Source organism: Channa argus, chromosome 2, assembly GCF_033026475.1.
Source record: "Channa argus isolate prfri chromosome 2, Channa argus male v1.0, whole genome shotgun sequence".
Classification (NCBI taxonomy): Eukaryota; Metazoa; Chordata; class Actinopteri; order Anabantiformes; family Channidae; genus Channa; species Channa argus.
The window spans coordinates 27433575-27457203 of NC_090198.1; the positions used below are offsets into that span (position 1 = coordinate 27433575).

At 43.4% G+C, this 23629-nt stretch overlaps 1 protein-coding gene across 1 annotated transcript in view; it reads right to left on the reverse strand.

Annotated features, from left to right (window-relative positions):
* Window positions 1–487: 487 nt before the first annotated feature.
* ush2a (Usher syndrome 2A (autosomal recessive, mild)) overlaps window positions 488–23629 on the reverse strand; it is a 190351-nt gene continuing 167209 nt past the window's right edge. The window contains exons 74-93 of the mRNA XM_067488984.1: window positions 16644–16725; window positions 16387–16532; window positions 15567–15908; window positions 15057–15418; window positions 14596–14965; window positions 13943–14224; window positions 13681–13850; window positions 13044–13374; window positions 7989–8195; window positions 7692–7784; window positions 6558–6703; window positions 6311–6429; window positions 5891–5989; window positions 5609–5785; window positions 5331–5414; window positions 5002–5143; window positions 4800–4887; window positions 3925–3993; window positions 3055–3255; window positions 488–2433 (exon numbers count right to left, since the gene is read on the reverse strand). Of these exons, the coding sequence (XP_067345085.1) occupies window positions 2344–2433; window positions 3055–3255; window positions 3925–3993; window positions 4800–4887; window positions 5002–5143; window positions 5331–5414; window positions 5609–5785; window positions 5891–5989; window positions 6311–6429; window positions 6558–6703; window positions 7692–7784; window positions 7989–8195; window positions 13044–13374; window positions 13681–13850; window positions 13943–14224; window positions 14596–14965; window positions 15057–15418; window positions 15567–15908; window positions 16387–16532; window positions 16644–16725 (3600 nt within the window). The 3' untranslated portion in view covers window positions 488–2343. The remainder of the gene's footprint in view (window positions 2434–3054; window positions 3256–3924; window positions 3994–4799; window positions 4888–5001; window positions 5144–5330; window positions 5415–5608; window positions 5786–5890; window positions 5990–6310; window positions 6430–6557; window positions 6704–7691; window positions 7785–7988; window positions 8196–13043; window positions 13375–13680; window positions 13851–13942; window positions 14225–14595; window positions 14966–15056; window positions 15419–15566; window positions 15909–16386; window positions 16533–16643; window positions 16726–23629) is intronic.

Consider the following 23629-nt stretch of genomic DNA (forward strand, 5'->3'; position numbering starts at 1 on the left):
GTGGTTACATTTGTGTGTCTTTGAAGCTTTGTGAAGTCTCGTTCCTCGTCTGTTCCCAGTGGAGTAAACCACACTAAACTGACACAAAAGGTGTGTTTGGCTGTTATTGTGTGTGTTTAGGAACAACTTCACCCATTTTGGGACTGGAAAAAAGCCTTTAAATCCTTAGGTAAGATGCACGTGTTTGCACATACAGTTGGTAGTGGAAAGACAGGAGGACTGATGGATGGACTGACCATGGGACAAAAGTAAACGCACAGAAATGTCTTTGGTGCACGTAGAAACTGTACGAACACAAACCCTCTCAGGACCATTTGACAGAACTTATCATTTCCAAGAAAAACAAACATTGATCATTGAGTCATCTGTAAATCTTTTTATACAACATCCACAAATAATACTGGCAGTGTAAAAAAGAAAACATTTCAAAACAATAAAGTAGAGTTTCAGTTTTTTCAGTTTCAATTTTTTTAAACACATACGCGAAAACCCATCCACATTACACAGAAGTTCAACATGTTCTACCTGATCTAAAAGAAATTAAAGCCCCCACCCTGTGGAATCTAAATAGACGCTTTCTGTTACAGTTTGCAGTGTTAAAGGAAAAGTTTCTTTTTCTTAAACTGGTGTTGAAACAATCTTGACAACTATCATGGGAATTAAAAGAGGGAATTTGTCCTAAATGCTATGCAACTTTGAAAAACTCGATTTAGTCTCACATGCGTTTGCATGGAATCAGTGATGCACATATTGGCCCATTTACATCAGTTACTTAAGAAGGGGGCCTGGTGGCTCAGTGGGTAGAGCATCGCATTGGGATGCAGAATTGAATCCCACCCCACCGGGTTGTGGGGCCACCTTGGTGCCGGTCCTGAGCCCGGATAAAAATGAAAATAATAAATAAACTGCAAGTTTATTTCACGTAACAAACGTATACTGATTTTCTAAAACAGCCGTCCGTTGTTTGCGCTAACAGGAAAATGTGCCACGGTACAATTAAAATATGTGGAACATGAGCTGCACTGTTCACTAAAGTGGTATTTAACCCTGTCAAGTCCACATAACTACACTTTTTCCCTGGTGCAGCTGTAGCATATGTGGAAAATGAGGGAACCTGGTTAGTGTCCAAACAGCCGACATGACTTTTAATGCAAATTAATGCTTGTTTAACGGGCGTTTGGATGAACTTCTTTGTTGGCTTTTTACTTGTTGAGATTTTCTAGCAGGTCGAAGATACATATACATCCAATGTTCCCATGTTGCATCATTGCACCTCTGATAAAGACCAGCTGAAAATCAAACTGTTCCCTTAAGCTGCTTGTGACGAACACGGACTGACAATGCACAGACATTTAGACTCACTGTGGCCAGTTCCTTCTAATTACACATGTCAACACTCTGTCCACTTTCAAGGTACATCACATAATCACAACAATGAGACAGACGCCTGTGAATCCCACAAACACACATAAAACGAAATTGGCATTTTTTTTTTTGTCTTGAAACTAACCTCAAGGCCATTTTTAGTATAACTAAAGGACTATTACCACAGATAATTGTGTCTAGTAAGCTGAAGCAAAAGCAGCGACTAAAACCTTTGACATGACTAGTTTTCTAGACTGCTTTGTTCCTTATAGCAAGAAATAAACGTGCGTTACATGTTCTTTCAACTTTTTTCAAACGCCTACCTAAAATACTAGTTGGCAAGCAGAGGCAATGAATCACAATCCACCCAGAACATTCAGTCAGTGAGTTGGATCTCATTTAAGGACGGTTCTGGTTCTTAGTCTGAGCAGGATTTGAGATGTAAGACACTGATATAATGTGCTGCACAATCACAATTAAGATGTGGGAGCTTTTGAACTCGTTAAAGAATCTAACGGACTGGGTTCACTTTTGAAACGTGTGCACGGACGTTGGATACTTGCCTCAGCTTGCGTTGAAGCTGTTTGGCCACACAGTAGAATAAAATGGCTGCTGCAGTGAAACAACCATTATTATTGTGTTTGAGTCTCATTTTCTTTTAGAATTTATTTTAATATTTTTATATTTCTTTATTGAATATTGTTAAAGCAACACATTTCCACTTCATTTGAACGTGATGAAATTAAAAAGTAATTGTTGGTCATCATTAGTGAAAATGTACTTCCTTAACAGTATTTCTCAAGATGAATAAATTGTCTAAATCTTTTTTTTTAAATTATAATTCCCAGTGCTATTAGAAGCCACGTCTGTCCCCAGCTGACACCTGACAATACTGCTCCAAATGTTTACTTTTTGTTTTTTACTTTTTTCAGCTGCATCTGAATTGTGGCTGTTGTTGACCTGATGCAGGATCCTGTCTTAAAGGTGAGTGTCAGTGAACATGGTGTGCTCCTCTTTCACTGACCTCAAGGCCTTGATAGCGTCCACAAACTCATCTTCCTCCACATACTGAAAGGAAACACAAAGGGTCTCACCATTAAATCTTGAGTAAATGACATGTTCTGCCACAGTTACCCACTGTAAGAGCAAATATAACACCTATCTGCCTTTTTCTTAATTATTTCTAATTTTTTTACAACACTCAACCAAAATCAACTTGCACAAATGCTGTCTGCACACACACACACACACACACACACACATCCAGTGTAATATAGTCATTCATTCAAAGACAAAGTGACATGGCCATTAGACTGTATAACAGGACAGTGTAACATCCAAACAGTAACACACATAAATGAAGAAACATACCATTTGCACACATCTAACACCGCTATTTCTCACAGAATGTCTTATTGCTCTTCCTCCTTTCACTCCGATACTGTAATAACTGAATTTTCAACTTGCTTTTCTTATCTTATTTTAAAAGATACTGTGTTTACAATAAAGCAATAATTAGACATTTGAATGACATAAGAAAAAACATCCCCCCAAAAACCTATATCTGGGGAAAACGATTGAAGGAAGCTCAGGAAGAGCAACAGAGATGGATCCGTCTTCAGCAAAGACAGATTTCATGATGACAGACAGCGCAAAAAAGCACAAGCAATACCATAAAATAAAACCCACCAGTCCCGAATCGTGTCCCAGTGGGTTGTCCCAGCTTTCTTCCTCCATCATCAGTGACTTCCTGTCAATCAGCTGACTGACACTTCGGTGCAGGGAATGTTGGGAGTAGGCTTGACTCAGGTCTGTTTGGCTGGGAACCTGCAGCACAGCCATGGGGCTGAACCGTGAGCTGCTGTCGACCATTTTTGTGTCTGCCAGACCCTTTGAAATAGAGACGATCAAATCTGAATGCATTTATTGCACTTTAACAGTTTTTTCAAAGCCCAAATATAATGTGTGTAATTTACACTGCAGCACCACAACAACCTGACTTTGATCAAAACAAAGTGTGAGGGTTTGCTGCTGGATGCTCTGGCACCTGAATGATTTTAAATAGCAAGTAGGAAAAGCTGATCGGGAGTGGAGTGTGTGGGTATACTTGATTTAACCTGTGTTTTATGGGATGAAACATGCAAAAAGAAAAATCCTATTTACCTATTACTGCTATTTTTCTCTAAACTGTTTAAAGTGATTGTCATTGATATCAACAACCAACAGGGGGCACTACTCAGCCAGGATTGGCCTTTAGGAGCATACAGGAAGCGACATACACGTTTTAGTTTCTTCTTTAAGCATTTGTTCATAAATCAACAAAATGATGTTGACATCAGATAATGTTGTTCCTGCATTTTTAGAGTTGACACTGCGCATGAGGACGAACCCACCGACTAAACGCCTGTACTCATTGATGTGAATACAAAACATGACCTCTGTTCAGTTTAGCAGGCCTTAATCAGTGAGATATGCACACACACACACACACACACACACACACAAAAGCATGCACAGAAAACCGAAACAGACATGCAACACAAAAGCACAATCCCGTACCTCAGCGTACACAGTGTAGCTTTTAAGTTTAACGTTGCTGATCTCAACACAGTCTGCTACAGTGTCAAACTGCAGGGAGGAGGTGGGGGGTGGGGGGTGTGGGGGAGGACAATAAAATAACACATTTAGGTTTGTGACAGTAAATATAGAGAATAGTCTTACTGTGGCGCGGTCAGGGGGGATCACAGAGCCGAAGTGATGTTTAGAGCACAACTCAGGACAGGCTCTCTGCGAGACAAAGATGGAGAGTGAGAGAGGGCAGAAATACTGCAGCAGCGGAGGGGAGTCGAGAAATGACAGATATGAAAACAGCAAAGACCAAGAGACATTAAAAAAAGAGAGCAAAAAAGGTGATAAATGCAATTTCTATGGGGAAAAAACAAAGAATAATCAGGACAGTAAAAAAAAAATGGAACTGTTAGAAGTTAATGAATCAGCCGATGGATAAAGCTGGAAGGGAGCAAGGGATGATGTCTCTACCTGAAGTTTAAAGTATCGTGTAAAATGCTTTGACATGAGATTTGCTGAACACGAACTGAATGAGAACAATTAGGTTTTGCAGAGAAGAAGAAGAATTTGTATTTTTCCAACATATTTCAGCACCGGTTGTTGTTTCAGCCCCCTCTGGTGGAACAAAGATTAGGTCACAGCCTCATTTACAAATACAGCATTTCTTAAATCATGTACAATCTGCAGAAAAGGGGGTTTGATTCAGCCACAAAGTGCTGTCAAAACATCAAAAAGGACACATCTTACTCCCTGTTCTACCTCCCTCTTTATCTCTCTGTAAAACCAACTCCCTCTTGGTCTTTTGCTGTTTCAAACCATCTTGTCATGATTTCTTTCACTGAGCTTTATGTCTCTGCTCCTCTCACCATGTACGACTCTCCCCCACCCTTCCTTGTCTTCTGAAGCATGACCAGCGGGGGGCGCTCTCTGGCTGATGGATTCTTCCTCAGGGCTCTAGAAGGCAGAAGCAAACTCATTCAGAACCGTGTGTGTACACGTTATCCTGAGGTTAATGTATCCGTGTGCTTTTATAGGATCTGATGCACATTGTGTGGTATATTAAAATACCTTTGGAGGAGTAGCCCCAGCAGCAGGGCTAACAGAAATAGCCCCAACAGTGCTAAAAGCAGGATGAACCACAGCTCAGAGTAAACCGGGGATGCTGACATACTGACGCCCTGTTTACTATCGTCTTCAGGCTCAGGAGGAGCTGCTGAGAGAGAGAGAGAGAAATTATTGTAGTTTTGTATATTTATTTTTCAATATTTATAAATGGACACATGAGGGTAATAAAGTTTTCACTGAACTTGAAACAGGAAAGCTTCACATACAGTAGATAAAAAATTCACACAGGTTTAATTTTGAATTTGGATTTATTTTAGGTGTGTGTGTGTTACCGATGCCTGTGGCAGGGCTGTATGTGATGGTAGGGGTACTGGCGCTGCCACCGTTTGTGGTACAAGTCACCTGAAATGACAGAGCTAAAGAGAGAGAGAGAGAGAGACAGAAAGGATTTTCTGTTAAAATGACGTGAGATCTTGTCTGCAACATTGAAATGTCCTGTTTCTCCAGTTACTCAGGTTGTGTGTCTGTAGAGGGAGAAACTCCAGTGAAAACCTTTTCACTGATGTTATCGCCTCGTTTGAATTTGCACTGTATGTGTGAGTACTCTCACTTCTCTGCGAGGTGCGTGCAATATGGAGATAGCTGTAGAAGCCAGTGTAGACCCTCAGCTGGCTCTCAGTCACACTGTACTCCTTCAGGTACCCGTTGAGGGAAAAGGACCCCGCCCAGTCCAGCCAAATAACTGTCCGATTACTGCCCACGGAGAAAGGAGCCACATATTGGGGGGCTGGAGGAGAAAAAGAGGGGGCAAGAAAATCATAGGGTGTATTTTAATGTCTCTTCTGACTGGTATCGAACCTGTGAGGGTTGAGCGACCGGACACGTTTGTTACCTTCGATGAGGGTGGTGACAGTAGTCCAGTTGGAAGCAGTGCTCCCCATGTTGTTGAAGCACGCGACTCTCAGCTGGTAGGTGGAGTACGGGTGGAGACCTGCACAGATCAGTGTTTATTCGTGTGTACACCTCCCACCCAGTAAGTAGAGCTTACTGTCCTACGTGATCAGGGAGGGGTATCCCAGTGCTACCCCATTTTTTAGTCCAGCTCTGGTTTCAGGACTTCCTGTGGTCTCTGTTATTGAACACAGGAAGTCCTACAATGGAAGAACTGCCTTGATATTTCTTATTGTATTATCATGTGCATTGATCTTTATTGTGCGGTTTTCTTTTCTCTCAATTAACAGCTGCAACTTTCCTGTACAGCTTCTCGGTACCATTTCAAAATTGATTGTACTTCACTTAACTATGAACTTACCTGTGACATTGTAGCTCTGACTTTTGCCAAAGAAACAGATCTCTACTGGTCCTTCCACACAGGGAAGGGTTACCGGCTGGGGGGGCTGTGGGCAAGGGGATCTGAGATGCAGTTCACAGCTGAAAACGGAGAGATTGTGTATGGTTTTTTTTTTTTTGTGTATCTGACCATCGTCAGTGAAATTTCAGTACAAATACATTTTCCTGTATGGAGGAACACACACTGAGCACTTATGCTTTGTACCCACCCCTCAATGACTCCATTAGGTGCCAGAGGCTCATCCCAGTCCAGCTGAGCAGTGCGGGAGGTCACCGTGACAGGGTGGGGAGGAGGCTGGTGGGCTGGGGGGGCAGCCAGGGTGTGGAGCTCACTCAGTGGGCCTCGGCTGCAGCACTGACAAATGTTCAAGGCAGAGAAATGTTCGTAGGTTTTCTAAGATCATCCAAGTATAAATTCATCAAGAAAAACTACGTATACAAAAGTCACGTGAAAGCACCTCGACCAAGTTATTTTACTATAAAAATGTTCTGAAGCAAAAGACTCTAACTGTTATGAGACTCTTAATCAGAGCACCCTGTTCCTTCCAGGCCTCCCTTTCCCTGCTCATCGCCTGCCACACCGCACACAGCCCTTTAGATATTAGTCGTTGTCAAATTACAAACCGATCACGCACAAATAACTGAAGCCTCACTCAAACACATGTAGAGGTGAATGTTGTTGCACCAAAAATAGGCTCATCACAGCATGCGGTGAGACTACTTCTCCTGTATGTGTATTATTGTTAGTTAGTAAGTTATGCATGTACCTTTAAACATTACTTCTTGTATTTTAAAGTACCTAACAGTCTCACTGAAGACTTGTCAAAGATCAGCGGCTTTTAACTTGTCCCTTCACGGGTCGCCACAGCAGAACGTGCCCTGCCCGTTGATTTGGCATGAGTTTTTAACGCCAGACCCGATGCTTTATCCATTGAACCACCGGGCCCCCTTCTTAAATAATGCACAGTATGTAAACGGGCCGATATGTGCAGCCCTCATTCCATGCAAAGACCCATACGAGACTAAATGGAGTTTTTGGAAGTTACTTTGTATTTAAGACAAATTCCCTCATTGTGGCCTTCTGCATCCCAAGCCCGTGCTCCACCACTGAGCCACCAGGCCCCCCCCCCCCGGTCTCCCTGAAGACCTGTAATCGAGCTAACGGGCAAACCACTTCAATGTTATGTACATTTGCCCTGTCATGTAACCTGTTTACCTATGAGTGAAGTTAGTCTGGACCCCGATGTTGGTAGAAATGTTGTCAATCAGTGTTTCAAAATAAGGCCATGACCAAGACGTGATGCTAAAGGTTAATTCCTTGCTCCCCTCTAGTAAAGTATTACCTGATAGCAGGTGCAGGCCTCTACTCCTACCCAGTACTGGGTGTAAGGTCGCAGACCGTGGAGTGTCTGTTGATGGGAGGTGCCTTCTGAGAGCTACAGGTAGTGAACAGCAATGCAAAAAGGTAAGTGTGAGGTTTGAGATCACATTAATATCATGAACAAATAGGGGCTGGACCAAGGAAAAGCAGGAGAGAAGGGTGAAAAGTAGCAAATGATCACAGGAAAGGGGTTATAGTTGTAGATAGACAGCACAACAGTTATTGAACGCGTTATTAAATGCAGGATTATATGATTTACCAGAGTGTGGTTGTTGTGGTTCAGGGAGAAAACCCTGTAAAGACTAACAATCCCATTGGGCTGGGTGGGAGGATGGATGTCCACTACTGCCGAGGTCGCTGAAACACGCTGGAAAACGGGCGGGCCTACACCCTCAGGTGGGGCAGGTCCTGTTCTCCCTTTGGTCCAAGGACCCCCAGAGCGTCCTGCCGAGTTCACAGCCCACACCTGTCGGTCCAAACCCCATATTAGTCAATAATGTCCTAACACAGAGGGTGTGACGGAGACGCCGAACACGTGACGCAAAGTCGTTCTGCTTTCATTAAAATTGCAGATCGGCTTTAGTAACTTTTAAATATGGCGGCTCCTCTTAATTACCCAGTGCGCCCAAGACCAACGACAAGATGCGTCCCTTTACTGGACCATCCATCAAAACTACCATCGACAGTGAGAGCAAAACCTTTTCACCATGCCACGCTACACGAACATATCTGCATGACAATTACTTTTCACCTTCATCAAGGAGTTTAATACACACACACGCACACACAATAATCTTATTTGTGTGCCTGTGTTGGGTATAATTAGAGGGTGTACACAGCACAGGGTCAAGCAGGGTTGGGATTTGCATGTGTAAGTCATCTGTAGCCTGTCAGAAGTAGTGCAGAAGGCAGATGGATGGGTCACAGCTTTAGTGTTCAAACTGTGTCTTGTGTGTATGCGTGGCTTGTTGTTTGAGGCCGTGATAGCATGTTTTGTGTGTGTGTGTGTGTGTGTGTGTGTGTGTGCGCGCGCATGCAAGTGTGTTAAGAGTTGAATTAACCTCAATAATAGTCAATTAGGGTGTGATCAATCAGACTGATTGATCTAAGTGACAGCACAGATGGACTGAGATGGGAGAGAGGAGAGAAGGAAGGAAGATGGAGAGTGTAGGGATCGGGAGGAGGAGGAGGAGGACAGGAGGAACAGCAGACAAGGCAAAAGGAAAGGAAGTGGGAGACCAAACACAGGAACCAGGAGAAACTTCCAAAAACTGCCTGCACACAGATGGTTTGAGGTCTACAGGTAAGATTATATTAAAATGTGGCTTTAGCTGATTTGTATTGATATTTCCAACATTAGCAAAGAAGTATGCAGCATTTCAGCTCATCCACATATACTTTGTACCTTATATTACATTTTTTCTGTAGTTCTGTAATGTCCGTCCCTCTAATACTATTACTATTATTATTCTATTTTGTCTTAACTACTAATATTGTTTTGGGGGGTACATCTCCATAATCCTAATGATGAAATACTTTTTACAAAGACATGTAGGCACCTTTTGACCCATTTTAAACTATTAAAGAACATAAACAATATCTTTCAAATCTTTTAAAGCCAATGTTCTGTGGAAAGGCAGACCAATGTTTAAATTACATCTCAAATGTGGACGTTGTATAGAAAGTGCGGCCATATGACAACAACGTGCAGAAGAGAGATATTTAAAAACTGAGTAGCATATCATTTTATACCAGTATGTAATAAAAGTAGAACTTCTTGTTTACAGTCCACCACCACTACAAATACTACATTGTGTATAATATATACTTTACTATTATTAACATTATTATCATCATCGTACAGCATCCTTAAGTAAGATAATGTCACTTTTAACACATGCAACTCAATTTTGAATTGAATGTCTCTAACCATAGAACCAAAATCCCCTGGGAAAAAGCCAATTCCATATCATTATGTGCAGTAAATTATTGACAAATTCCAAATGTGGCTGTGATTAAAGGTCAACAGATTCTCCTTGTGTGTCCTTGTGCATGTGTATACACCCGGATGATGAACTATTCCAAACGAAGTCCAAGTTTGCAGAGTGGAGGAATCGCAGCGTAGCAGGTCCTCAGGCTGTGTCCTGGGCCCGTGTTAACTCCTTAACCCAGGGCTAAAAACGCTCTTACCTCAGCGCAGGACACAAAAGTTATTTATGAAGCCTTCTATTCTTGCTTTTCTACAGAAAGCGGATGATGTCACTATCTTATAACGTTCAGTTGTACTCAACCGTGTGATCGTTCTTCCACTAAAGGATCTTGCAGTCCACCTTCACAGCTACGAATAATTATGCTGTTGGAACGTTTTCATCCACACGTTCTCGTTGGTGCTTGGGACGATTATTCTAATGAGAATTGTTGTCGATGACTCGAACAAAAGGTAAACCAGCAATTTGCATAAGTGCAGCTTGTTTTTGTCGATGGAACAGCATAATACGTGGCGGAGAAATTAATGCATCTGTGCATTTTCCGTGCTGCTGTAAGCATGATTAAAGTTTGATTTATATGGCAGAACTTAGCAGCTTCCCATTTAATATAAAATGCAAACTTCTTTTGTAGTGTACACAGCATGCATTCATAATTCTCACAGAGCCAATGAACCCTGAAACAATATCTTTTAATGAGCTCCATGTTTTTAGATTTTAAAAAGACCTCTCTGAATCTGTACGCTCGTTGTCCAACCAGTAGCTCTCCTACGTTTTAGTAGAGTTGGGAATAATTTCCCAAATTAAGATCAACGGCTTTCGATTCCCGCGGCCTTCTGCATCCCAACCCGTAGTCTACCCACTGAGTCACCAGGCCCCCATTTTCTTAAGTTAAGAATGTTGATGAATGATTCTGATGCCTACTCCTAAGCAGATGACCACCTTGCACCACACCGTAGTAAGAATTTTTGGCAAATTAGAACTAATTTTATACTCTAAAATTATTGTATATACTTTACACTATACGAGATCTTAAGTAATTACAGCCCCAGATCATTTTAAATCCAAATTATTTGAAAACATTTAAATGTTTCCTCTCACAAAAAGGATTATTACACACATTTACACACTTTTATCCAAACGTGTAAGCAGCCAGACTATAGTATAATTATTCAAGTTTATGTGAATGTCGAGAGTAAAATGAAGTTTGGAGACCTCAAAGTCTTCCAGCCAGTCCTCTAACCTTTTCTGTGTTTATGTATTATCACCCTTGTGAGCCAACTGTCGTGGGGTGGATGAAGAAAAGGGGGACCGGCGGGAGGGATGGCAGGAAGAAGAATGAAGGAAAGGACGAGAGCCTGTGTGGAGAAGTGAGAGGGAGGGATGGATGGAAGAGGGTACATTAGGTAAAGGGCACGCTGTCACCCTAATAAGGAAAAGGTCAAAGACAAGTTTGTGGTTAACAACTGGGAGAGATGAGCCCTTAGTGTTTCTTTATGCAGCTTTATTGCAACACTGTTGCCTCTGTGATCAGCAGATTATTGCTGGTATTGTAATTACATTTGCAGTGTTTAGTTAAACAGTCTGAAGAAAAAGAGCATCAGTTTATTTTTTCCCACTACTTTCTCTATGTAACTTCAACGCATGGTCTGTGACTCGGTGAAAAACTTTCAACTTGCTTTAACCAAAAATTACGGCAGCGAAATATTTCTGCCCGGCAACAGCCACGTTCTTCCCCTCGTACCAACACAATTCAAACTTCGACATGACGCAAGGCTTTGGGCTTGATTAAAAAAAAAAGTTTGTACCACACAGACAGAACCCAGAGAAAAAGTTTTAAACTAAAGTCCGCCCGGATCACCGTGTCCTTGATCCGGTGCTAAAAGGTAGAACTAATTTCTTCGTCCTTATATCATCGACAGACATTTTACTGCTTGCTCTCCTCTCTGCTGCTATTGGGCCGTGATTTGGCTTATTAGACACAAAATAAAAATATACTCCGTTAGCTGCCACGGTAGCGAATGAGCCACCATGGCAACAAACGACTTCAGGAAACTTCCACACAGTGTTCAAGGCTGTTTATTGGATGGTTGGACTGCGGACTCGATTTGAGCGCTCTGATAGGCCGACGGAACTACTTGGCGGGTGCATCTACTTGGGGTGAAGGGGCTAAGTTGTGTGAAAGTGGGCAGTAATTAAAACCAAGCATAAAGCTGTCAATAGGAGCTTATGACCCAGTGTAATTAGCCTAATATGATTTCTCTCTCTGCGCTGTGCTGTGCTAAACCAAGCTGACTTATTGTCCTTGTGTACGCCTGAAACACGGAGGGAGAAAGGAGAAGAGCCCGATAGCAACACGGACAGATTAACGGCTAAATAAAAATAAAGACAGTCGCATAGATAGAAAGAAAAACAGGAAGTCGCCAGGTACCCTGATCGATGGAGAGCGACAGAAAGTGCCATCGGGAATAACTACAAACCAATAAGTTTCTTCATTTCTCCCTCTTTGATTCATTCACACGTGTGTTCATGGACAACACACTCTCCTTGTCCACGTACCCCAATCCCCGACCAACCAATCCTCAGGGGACGTGTAGCGGTCACCATTAAAAGGTCTTTGCAATACAAGCTCTGTTACCAAGGGGGCTAAGAGTTAATTCGATTGGCTGGCTGGTAATCAGGAAGTGGATGCTGTGAGGGCCTGGTGATTAATGGCTCGGTTGCCCGCCCGTCATCTCCCAAACCCCTCCCTCCCTCCCTCCCTCCCTCCCCCGTCATAAATTAGGACCCTCGTAAATAAAGACGGCACCACAATCAGGCAAACTCAATCAATTACACAGGTTCTCTGGCCTCGGCTCGTATGTCTGACAGGCAGGAATGCTAATGTTATTGTTGCTTCCAAAGGACTGGCCTGTCAATTAGCGCAGCAATGCACATCACAATAGCATGAATATGGACCCCTCCATTTAACACCTGTCTGTTTACCTGTGTGTGTGTGTAAAGGCTGCTGATGTGAATAGAGGACTATATCAGTTGATGAGTGAGCATGATCTGTTTGTCTGTGTGTGTGTGTGTGTGTGTGTGTGTGTGTTTGTTCGAAAACATTTCATTGTGAAAACATCTTGTGATGTGTCAGTCATATCAGATTCCATCTCCAAATGAGGTTCACAGATCACAATAAAACATTTAACTCTGCTCCCACGTCCAGCGCAGAGGACAAAAAGGATTAAACATTTCCCTCAGAGGGAGGATATATATTACAATGGAGCATATTGCTGCATAGGAAGAGATCATTTGCATCCTATTATTTCTGTTACTTATCTAAATACCTGGTACTGGTACACAGTGTATGGCTGGAGTCCTTCATCTTTGTATGTGGTGGAGACATTCCTGAACACAAGTGTTGCTGCATCCTTTCCTTGGGTATCAGTGGTAGGGTCCAGTCTGCGGTACACCTCATAATGCAGGACTCTACCGTTTGGCTGAGCCGGAGGGGACCAGGTGAGCAGAAAGGTGGTTTGTAGGCCAGTGTGTTCATCCGGCTGCAGGTCTAGCAGTAGTGCTGTCTGTCCAGCAGGGGGAGCCTCTAGAGTGAGCACAGGTGACCAGTCACTGGAGGAGCAACCCAGCGCTGTGCAGGCCTCCACCCTCACCTCGTACCTACGCACACGCATATAGATACATCTGTAAATGCAATAATCCGTAATAATTATCCACTGAAAACTGTTCTTTATGGTCAGCTAGTGTCTAGTTTTTGTGTTCTGGTAGCTCAATGGGTAGATGGTATGTGGAAGTGTACAGGATCAAATCTCAGCCTACCCATCAGGTGTGTGTGTCCCGCAGCGAGACACGCGCAATCTCCCCGGGGGGGGGGGGGGCAAAAAATAACCCAAACAAAAACCAACAACAAAACTATCTATCTTTTTCTAACCCACTGCATTTTTAAAGTAACTGTGGGTGACTGACCTGTTGTAAGGGGCCAGTCCCTGCAGAGTGGTGTGTCGGTCAGAGAAAGCTCTGTCTTCTGTAGTGAACACAGTGCTGGTCACACTGAGCTTTACTGGATCTCTCAGATACACAGTGTAACGCACAATGTCTCCATTAGGACGTGCTGGAGTTCCCCACTCTACTCTCACCTGCAAATGAGCACAAAAACTTAACAAATCTTAACTTTACTCATGTGTATGTCAGCAATAGCTCATGTGGACTGAACAGATGAATGACCCACTTGGTTGGGTCCCAGAGGTGTGAGTGTGGGGAGACCAACACCAGAAGGAGCTGATGGGTGAGTCTTTGCTGTGGCTGCGGTGCTGCTCACTGAACCTCTGCTATTGTTGGCTCTCACAACGTAACCGTATTCCACATTTGGCAAAAGCGTGAAGTCGTGGTAATGGGTCTCTGAGCCGACATAGACGACTTCACCATCTCTACGGAGCTCATACCCTGTGATGATGCCATTCGGGTGTTCTGGTGGTCTCCAGGTAATCTCCACTGACGCTGGGCCAGTGACCTTCAGACGAGAAGCAAAATGTCACATCTTATAGACTGAAAAAGCATTTAGAATTTAAATGGGTAGATTACACAAAAGCTGTAAAACCCATTCCACACAATTACAATGAAAAAAAAAAAAGATGTAAACTGTTCTGTACACTTTGCATTAAAAATACCCATTTATTTTTTTTTATAGTTATTGAAATATGATTTTGGATGTCTGTTGATGAGGTTATGTTCCTTTTACCTGAGAATTTCTTGGACAAATACTGAAATATCTTCAAAACTGCAAACTTTCTTTGCTTGATTCTGAATTATAAATACCTAATTATTGCACGTCTGCTGCAGTAATCAAGGTTTTAACTGGAAGTCAGAAATTAACAACCACACCTTAAGAGTCGGGGCAGGCAGGCCGAGCGGTGGGGCCTCCTCAGTTACGGTGGATACGGCTGCGCTGGTAGTGCACCCACCACGGGTACAAGCCAACAGGACCAGCTGATACGACGTGTAAGGCTGCAGGTCTGACAGAGCTACACTCAGGCCTCTGCCACGATAAACCACTTTGCTATTCATTTTAAGCACATATTCTGTAACTTCTCCATTCTGAATCTTTGGTTTAGTCCAGGAAATGTTTACACTGTTGGAGGTGATGCTGTCCACCGTGGCGGCTTCCACCGTAGCAGGTGGAGCCTCCAGAGTTGTGATGTTTGCATGAGGGCTGGTGATGCATCCCTCAGACGTACAGGCTATGACTGCGTAGCTGCAGAAAAGAATAGAGGGACTTTTTGTGGTGGCTATTTGGATTCTCATTATCAAAAATACAATATGGCACGAGTAAATGTGATCAATACCTATATGTTGAAAATGGAAGGAGATCTTCATCTGTGTAGCTGAGGACAGTAGGGTCAAAGCTAAACAAGAAACTGACATTGTTCCTCTGAATCCTGTAAGACTGCAGAACCCCATTGGGTTCCAGAGGAGGAGTCCAGGACACCAACACCTCACTGGGCCGGCCTTGGAGGTGACTCACTGTTGGAGGAGCCAGACCACGAGGAGGAGCCTGCCTGGTAGTTACAGCCACCCAGGGGCTGTGGGTGTGTCCAGCAGGGTTGTGAGTGCGGACACTGAACTCGTACCGAGTCCACGGACGCAGACCAGTCACCGTAAAGGAGACAGTGTCAGTCCGCAGTGGGGATGGTTGTCTGAAAAGAACCTGGAGACAATGCGGATAATTACGGCTGATGGCTTTAGAAATAAACCAGTAAAAAACAAAAAAACAAAAACATAATCGTTAAAGTTAAAACCAAAACACTGTTATTTTTACATAATCATATTTTTATTAGAGCGCCCGTGTTACCTACCTTTCCGCTTTCTATATCCTCTTCATTACTTCTTCCCCTCCCCACTTCTTCCAGACTTCTACCGAGCAAGACATACTCTCCAACAGGGCCGTTGGGGTGCGCAGGAGGCCCCCAGGTAAGTGACACACGGTCTGGGCCAATCAGGAGAGGCCTGGGAGGAGGCTGGGAAGCAGGTGGTGCTGCTGCGGTGGTGATTTGCTGGGGAGGGGTGTGCGTGCACCCTGCTGAGGTACAAGCTTCGAGAGTCAAAGTATACGTGGTCCACGGCTCCAAACGGCGAAAGAGAAACTTGCGCGATAGCCCGCTGAACTCCAGGTTCCCCTCACTGTACAGGTTATACATCTGGAGCAATGGGAGAGGAGGCGAGGAATAAAACGTTTACAGGTTGGTTAAAGTGGGACAGGGACAAAGATAAGAAAGAAGTGATAGAGCGAACACAAAGTAAGAAAAAAAAAATCACAGTTGCCACATTTTAAAGTCTGGGGATATGTGTGTTTGCAGGACTGCGTATGTGCAAACCTACTGCTGTGAATATCATGTATACGAGAAGTATGTGAATTACATCCATGCATAAGTGAATGAGCTGTTGAATTACATATGTAAAGTGTGTTTCTTTTAGGTTGATAACCTATGCAGTGCACTTGGAGCTTTTACACACTCACTCAGGTGACCCCTGCCCTCCTAGGCCTCCGGGCTTGTGCCCAGTAGGCCCCTCCAGTAATCCATCCATGATTATTGGTGTCATGCTCCGCCGCTCATGACTGCCGTACATTATAAATTCAACGTGTGTAGCTTTTATTGTGTATTGTGTTGCAAGTACCGTGATGACTCCATTTGGAGCATGTGGCTGGTCCCAGCTGAGCAGTAAGGCCCTGCCCTGTTCTCTTTGCTCCACCGTGAAGTTCCCCAGACCAGCTGGAGAAGCCTCCAGTGTCCAAATGTCTACCCATGGACTGGACACACTGCCTGAAGGGTTACAAAACATCTACACTCAGTGGAGTGGCTCAAACGGCCAGTGTGTGCTGATATTATTTATCCCTGATGTCTTAAATGAGCTGCAGATCCTATTTAACCCACCTGCCTGGTTCACAGCTTCCACACGTAGACTATACTGAGTGTACGGTTCAAGACCGTAGATTGTAGCTTCTAGGACTGACCCCTGAAAGAGAAAACAAGTTATGTGTAAATATAGAGAGATGGAATGAAAACTAGAATAAAAAGGAAAAGGAATAGCATGTGAAAGTAGGACACAGGCATCAGAGCGAGGAAAGGAAACAAACAGAGGATTGGAAAGAGTAGAAAAAAAAGGAAGGAAAAAGAGTTAAAGCGGAAAGAGAGAAACCCTCAGGACATTAGATACTCAAACTCCGCCTGAATAAAACCGATGCATTACACATTAAAAAAGAGGAGTTAAACACTGAAACAATGGCGAGCAGAGATGACGTGACATGGGATTTGTGATATCAACATTTCAACATACAGGCTCTGCCACGGCGAAGTGAGTAGACACCAGAGAAGTGGCAGAGACAGAGAGAGACTGGCAGACAGACGGCCATCCCTTATGGGCACATTCAAAGCTTCCAGATTGGGTATTTATGTCACACATGCACCCTTTCATATCACATGCACAGAAACAGACAGGCACGGGGCGCAGTGTGTCTGCCAGTATCTTTAGGCAGTGGGACCCAGCCCAACATGCTGGCATACACAGGGGCAGTGTGTATGTGTGTGTGATATAGTGGGAGCCCCATTTACTAATTGATAAGAGACACACTGTTGTTTCAAAAGGCCCTGGCGGGCGATGACATGGTAGTGAGGGAGCACTAGGCTCCAGGATGTTGCCTGTTTGTCTGTTTGTTTATGGCTGTGAGCTTTCAAGCCTCTGTGCAGGTGATGCTTCCTCTTCTCTCTCTTTGCGTGGACACATTTCTTCTACGAATGCATTTCCAACACAGGAGGCAGTTTTTTGTTTTTTTTTTTATGTGTCGAGCTCGCAGTTTGTTTTCAAACCGTTTGTTCAGGACTGTATGTTTTTACATAAGCCAGCATATGTAAGGAGATTAACTGGCAACCGACTTCAGTAAAGCAGCAAGAGGATCAAAAAGGTTCCAATTCAAACTGAATCAAATGAAAACCCTGACAAATCAGCATAGCATGGCACCGAGGATGAACTGTCTGAACAACAACCAGAATGCTTGTATTCACTGTTTTCATGTCTGGGGGTGCCGACGTGTTTTTCATCCACAGTAAAATAGGATTAATAAGCCCCCAGACACCTAGACACAAGCTAAATCCTCCTGCAAATCACAGCACTTCTCAGTAGAGAGAGGGAGGGAGGGAGCTAAAGAGAGCGACCCAGGGGTGGAGAAAGATAGACGAAGGGGCGGAGGGAGTGAGAAATAAAAAGTGAAAGAAAAGAAGAGGATGAAAAGTAGTATACGCAAGTAAGACAGGATGGAGAATTCGAAAAGGAGGGTAGAAAGAAGTACGAGTGCGTAAGTTAATATGGGATGAACAGAAATCTTGAGGGACGAGGGTGTGAGAGAAAGAGGAAGATGAAGAGAGAGATTAAGTGAATGGTTCAAAAAAAAAAAAAGAGGAGAAAGCTAAAGTGGGAGAGAAAAAAAAAGATAGATGTGGCAAAAGGGAGAGACAGATTAAGTGAGCGCGAATGAGAGATCTCTCTACCTTAAAAGCCAGTGAAATATGTGAGGCATGTGGCCTATAAAGCGGTTAACATATGCACATTGTCAATAGCAGCATCTGGCACTGGCAGCTTTTATAGGAGCATGGAGACTCTGCTACACGCCTCTAGATGGCAATACATTCAAACACTTTATCACTGAAACACACCACATTAACAGCCTCCTCTCGCCATCACACACACACACACACACACACACTCGTTGGTCTCGGTGTAGCTGTGAGGACACTCATTGACATAATGCACTTCGTATCCCCTTTACCCCGACCTTAACCATCACAACTAAGACTTCATTTTCACCTCAACCGTTAAAACCAAGTCTTCACCCCCCAAACAGTCCCACGAAGTGTGTGTGGCTTAAAATGTTCTCACAATGTCAAATGTCCTCACTACGACGGTACAGAAGTAAAGTTCCACCACACAACCTCAAAAACACACTATGAAATTTACCACCTCAGCCTGCCAATTGCACGCACGCACACGCACGCAGACAAGCAGTAATCAAAAGGTGTAACACTGAACACACCACTATTAAGTTACATTAACAGCTCCCTCAATAACCATTTCTCTCATACACACACGAATGCAGACACAAACACGCTCACACAGAAAACAAACATTTTAAGTCTTATTATTATTATTATGCACATAATACAGGAAACAATCAGGATGCAAACACATATATGAGAAACTATGTGGGAAATACTACCTTCCACAGCAGTAAAGAAAATGTAATGGCTCCTGACCTTTGCTGTGAAGATAAACACACTGGAGTTTGGAAATTTCTACATTCGATTCACAAGATTTCTTTTGTGCACGCTCTCTTCAATTTGCAGTTTCTTAGACGTGTGGAAAACCAAACAGAGCTCTTACAAAACTGGGTTGGATACAAATCAATTCATGCTTCCCGACCAATTTAAGGGCGGGAGTTATACTATCACAGTATGGCAAGAGGTATTTAAGGGACTAGTGTAAGATTCATGCTTTTTGCTAAACAGTAAAAACTATGAAAAATAATTCTTCTTTTAAGAATTTTTTGAAAAGTACGTCGAAGCTATGCAGACCAGAAAAGTACAAGAACAGCTACACTGTAAGATGTGAGAGGCAGAAAAGGTTCTTGTCAAACTAAAATCAACGTGCATGAACATCTGCATGCATGTGCAGATGATCAAAGTCACCAGTTAATCACGGCAAATGCAAAAGAACAGAGGGGGGAGCGAGAACTGGAGAGCGAGAGGTGGTGGTTGGGGGATGTAAAGGAGATAAAATGTAAACAAGACCGAAGGATAGAAAGGGAGACAATGATAAGGAAAGAAGAGACAGGAAGAGGTCTTGCTCATTTATACATTAAAGCGCCCTCAGATCTTACATGGTTCAACACAATTTAGCATTGAATGCAGGGAGGCAATCTATTCAATGTTTTAGTTCCTCGTTCTGTCTTCTCTTTTGGGGTGTGAGCTGAGCTACAACAGTGTGTGTGTGTTTCTGCATGCGCATCCTGTACAAAATGGACAGCGTGCCCATGTGCTCCCTGAACCTTGTGCACGTGTAGCAATAGCGGTTTTTATGCTGGAGATTTGCACGTATCCTAACAAGACAACATCTGCATGCATCTTGTTTTGTACCCACGTGTCCCTAAAAGCGTGTGTGTGTGTGTGTGTGTGTGTGTGTGCGCGCGCAACTGCACATCTGTGTGTGTGATATTCAGGTGGAGAGGCATTGTGCGGCCGGGGGGACAGTGTGTGATACTAATTAAGAATAACCATGTGTATTTGTCAAAAGAATTATGCTGATTATCTCAAAAAGGCCCCAACACCAGGCCCTGCAGAGAGACAAGAGACGGAGAGATGGACCAATATTAGCATATGGCTACGCACATGCAAGCACATACACACGCACTCTTTCTTTGTCTAGCTCACACACACACACACACAGGCAAGTAGAAGTAAAGCGAGTGTCCAACATCATGAAAGAGCCATGTGAATGTGGTCCACCTGGTCTGGCTTGGGGGTGTTGCTCCAAACAGACCATCTCTCTGCTCTGAGGTCTCTCACCATGTTGTTAGGCTGCTTTAATCAGCCACGATTCAATTCTACTCACCTCACTGAAGCTAAACTCAAATCAAAATTTCAGTCCAGTCTATTGGTGAAAGCTGCGGCCCGACTAGAGCTGCGAGGACAGTTAATTGTTTTTGGAGGTTTCTGAGGTGAGCCAGTGCACCCCACGCTGCTCTCTCGCGCCCCATGCCAAGCTCTCCAGCCAAGTTCGTGTGTGCATGTGTGCACGTATTTATGTGTGCATGCCTAATTCAATGCTGTTGGCACAAATGCCCTGCATGGGTGTCCCTGCTAGTCAGTGCACGTTAGACAAACCCTGACACAGGCTACTGCCGTTTGTGTGACACACACACACACACACAGAAAAATGCAAAGTGCCATTAGGCACATGTTTTGTCTATGGCCAGCACAGACGTAGAGAGGGACTGCAGGGGTCTGGAACAGACATGCCTACTTCACACCGACAGCCATGATTGGTTTTGGCTGTTCTAGACCCCAGGAACAGCGTATTTGGTGTTTATGTGTGTGTGTGGGTGTGTGTGTGTGTGTGCACGTGGGCGATGTGAGACCAGTGGACAAATTCTGGCAAGTGAGACACTGTGTGCTTCCATAGATCCACAGATATGTTGCGCTGAAATGACTGAGCATATGTCTGTCTATACCTGCAGTGTTATTTGAGCTTTATTTCATTACGCAGGTCACGTCAGCAAAATAACACCCAGAAAGAAAAATTCTAACTAAACAAAACAAGGAAAAATATTATTTGGTCAAGACATTTCAACATTTCACTTGATGTGTAAAAGTTACCGTCAATACTAAAGAAAACATTCCCCTCAGTTACCAAATGCTTACACACTGTAAAACACACAAATTTAGTAGAATCAACAAAGCTGCTATAGTTAATCCACCAATCCCGCAGTTGTTGGTTGCTCCTCCGGTCACATGTCGCGGTGTCCTTGGGCAAGACAGCGCACCCCAACTTAGTTGCTCCTGGTGAGCGTTGGCCAGCTGTGAGCAGCTCCCCCATCGGTGTGAGTGTGAGTGCGAATGAGAAGCAGCATAAAGGGATTCGAGTACCAATAGGTGGAAAAGCGCTATACAAGTGCAGACCATTTACCATTTAATGAAATTTTGATGTTGTCAGAATTTCAAGTTATAGTACTTGACTTGGGGCCTTTTTAACTTGAAATGATGAAATGATACCTGGATAATGCTATTACTGTCTAAGATCCCACTCTCTCGCCAGAAGTCTGTCTTTCGTCTCGTCAACCTTTTCAGACATGTTATCACACTCTACAATTTCCATGTTTAAGGACAACACTGTTCTCAGTGGCTCAAACATTGACAGAGTGCATTTACAAAAACCTCCCATCGGAAGGAGAAGTAGTTCCCATTAACTTAAGTGAACTGTTTCATCGCAAGGACCTGGACGAGTTCTACATTTTCAAAACTCAAACTGATGTTGAAAGCAATTTCACTAAACTGGTAAAGTTCAGTTAAGGTGAATTGGATTTTTAAGAAAGCGGGTGAACTTTCCAAGGTAAAAAACTTCAAATGTTTGTTGTTAAAAATTTGGCATCATAACCTCACTAACTTAACTCAAAAATGAGAAGGAAAACATGTCAAGTGAACTATTTAAAGCCTTGTTTTTTTGTTTTTTTTTAATTCTGATGATTACTGCATGCAGCTCATGAAAACCAATAATCCCGTATCTCAAAATATAAAAATATTGTGTTTCAGTATTGAGTTTCACTGTTTAAACTGAATTTAAAAAATAAAACTTTTCACACAATGTTATTTTTTTAGCTGCACATCTTTAAACCAGATATAAACACGAAAACTCATGTTCCGGCTGTGAGACAGTATCAGGCATACGGAGTGGCAGGGACCCCTCCTCCTCACTATGGTCCAAATTTGGCCCACTTCCTAAAGAAACACTTAGGAGTTTAGTGTCCTCACACACACACACACACACACTTGCGACTCAGTTGTCATAAATATACTGAACTCTTTTCTTCTGTGTTACACACACTCACACACCCTCAGCATTCCTTGTGTGATGACCATCGTCCCATGGCTGCAGCACTCCACGCCCATTAAGAAAAGTGGAGAACACTACATTGAATGGTGTAGCCTCTTCACAGACGGACACACAATAACACCAACCCTGCCATTACTGAGCGAAAAGGAGTTAGAGAGCAGAAAAATAAAAGGAAGACAGAGGAAATAGGGGAATATAAACTGTCTTGGAAAAAACAAACTCTGTGAAGTGAGAGAGAGACCGAAGACGAGGGGATGTAGGCGGGCAAAGATGGTGGATAAGAATAACATAAAAGCTGTAATTTGTGAAAGAGAAATCCCAGATGGAAATGTGGAGATGGAGGGAGGGCTGAGAAGTATGGAGTGATGGAAGGAGATGAGGAGACAGAGAGAAGCATTCCAGTGAGGAGGAGTGGGAGTGTTGCAGCCTGATTTTTCGGCTGTTTATGCAGAATGCTGAGGGCCCTCCAATCAGAGTTGGAGACCTCTAACTAAGGGGTCTGATAGGCCGAGGGCCTAATGAACTCTGCATCTGAGTCTCCTCATGCTCTCTTCTAATCCTTCTTCCCTCTCTTCACCTGTCTCCTCCTCCCATCTCAACCTCCTCATGTCTCTCTCCTCACCCTCCGTGCACTCAGCGCTGCATTTCTCTTATCCCTCCACTCCTTTGTCTCTTGTTAAAGGGTGCCACTGAGAGCAAGGGCACAGCCTCGTCATTCCTATTCGCCTGGTCACTCTCTATTCTCTTTGTGGTTAAGTGATGCCAAGAGGACGACTCACCATAAAATAAGAGCAGTCTGAAAGCAACAAGTGCAGTAAAGTTGTTGTCCGGTCCGGGTTTTTTGGTACTTTTCTGAGCTGTTTAACATGGCTAAAGCAGGTCAGTTGAATTTTCAATCCATGTTGTCACAAAGGAGGAAAACCTGACTATTCTTCTTTTAGCATTCTGAAATATCTAAAGGTCATGAAACTAAGTACATTTACCACGTAGCTTTTCATGATGTGAAACTAATTGACTGCAGGTTGATAATATTACACAGGCAAATTTGATGGATATTGGCAAAGGTAAAGATTATGAAACCTGGGCCAGAAAAAAAGTCGCAATAGCAGGCAACAGTATTTGAAAAAGCAAATAATGATATGGCCGAGTAAGGCGGATTCCTTCTACTGACCTACTGTGGCAAAGCTTTTCAGAAACCCAGATTCCAACACACCAACAGAAAGGCAGAGGAAGCCTCACAAGAAGGCTCCTGCGTCACGCA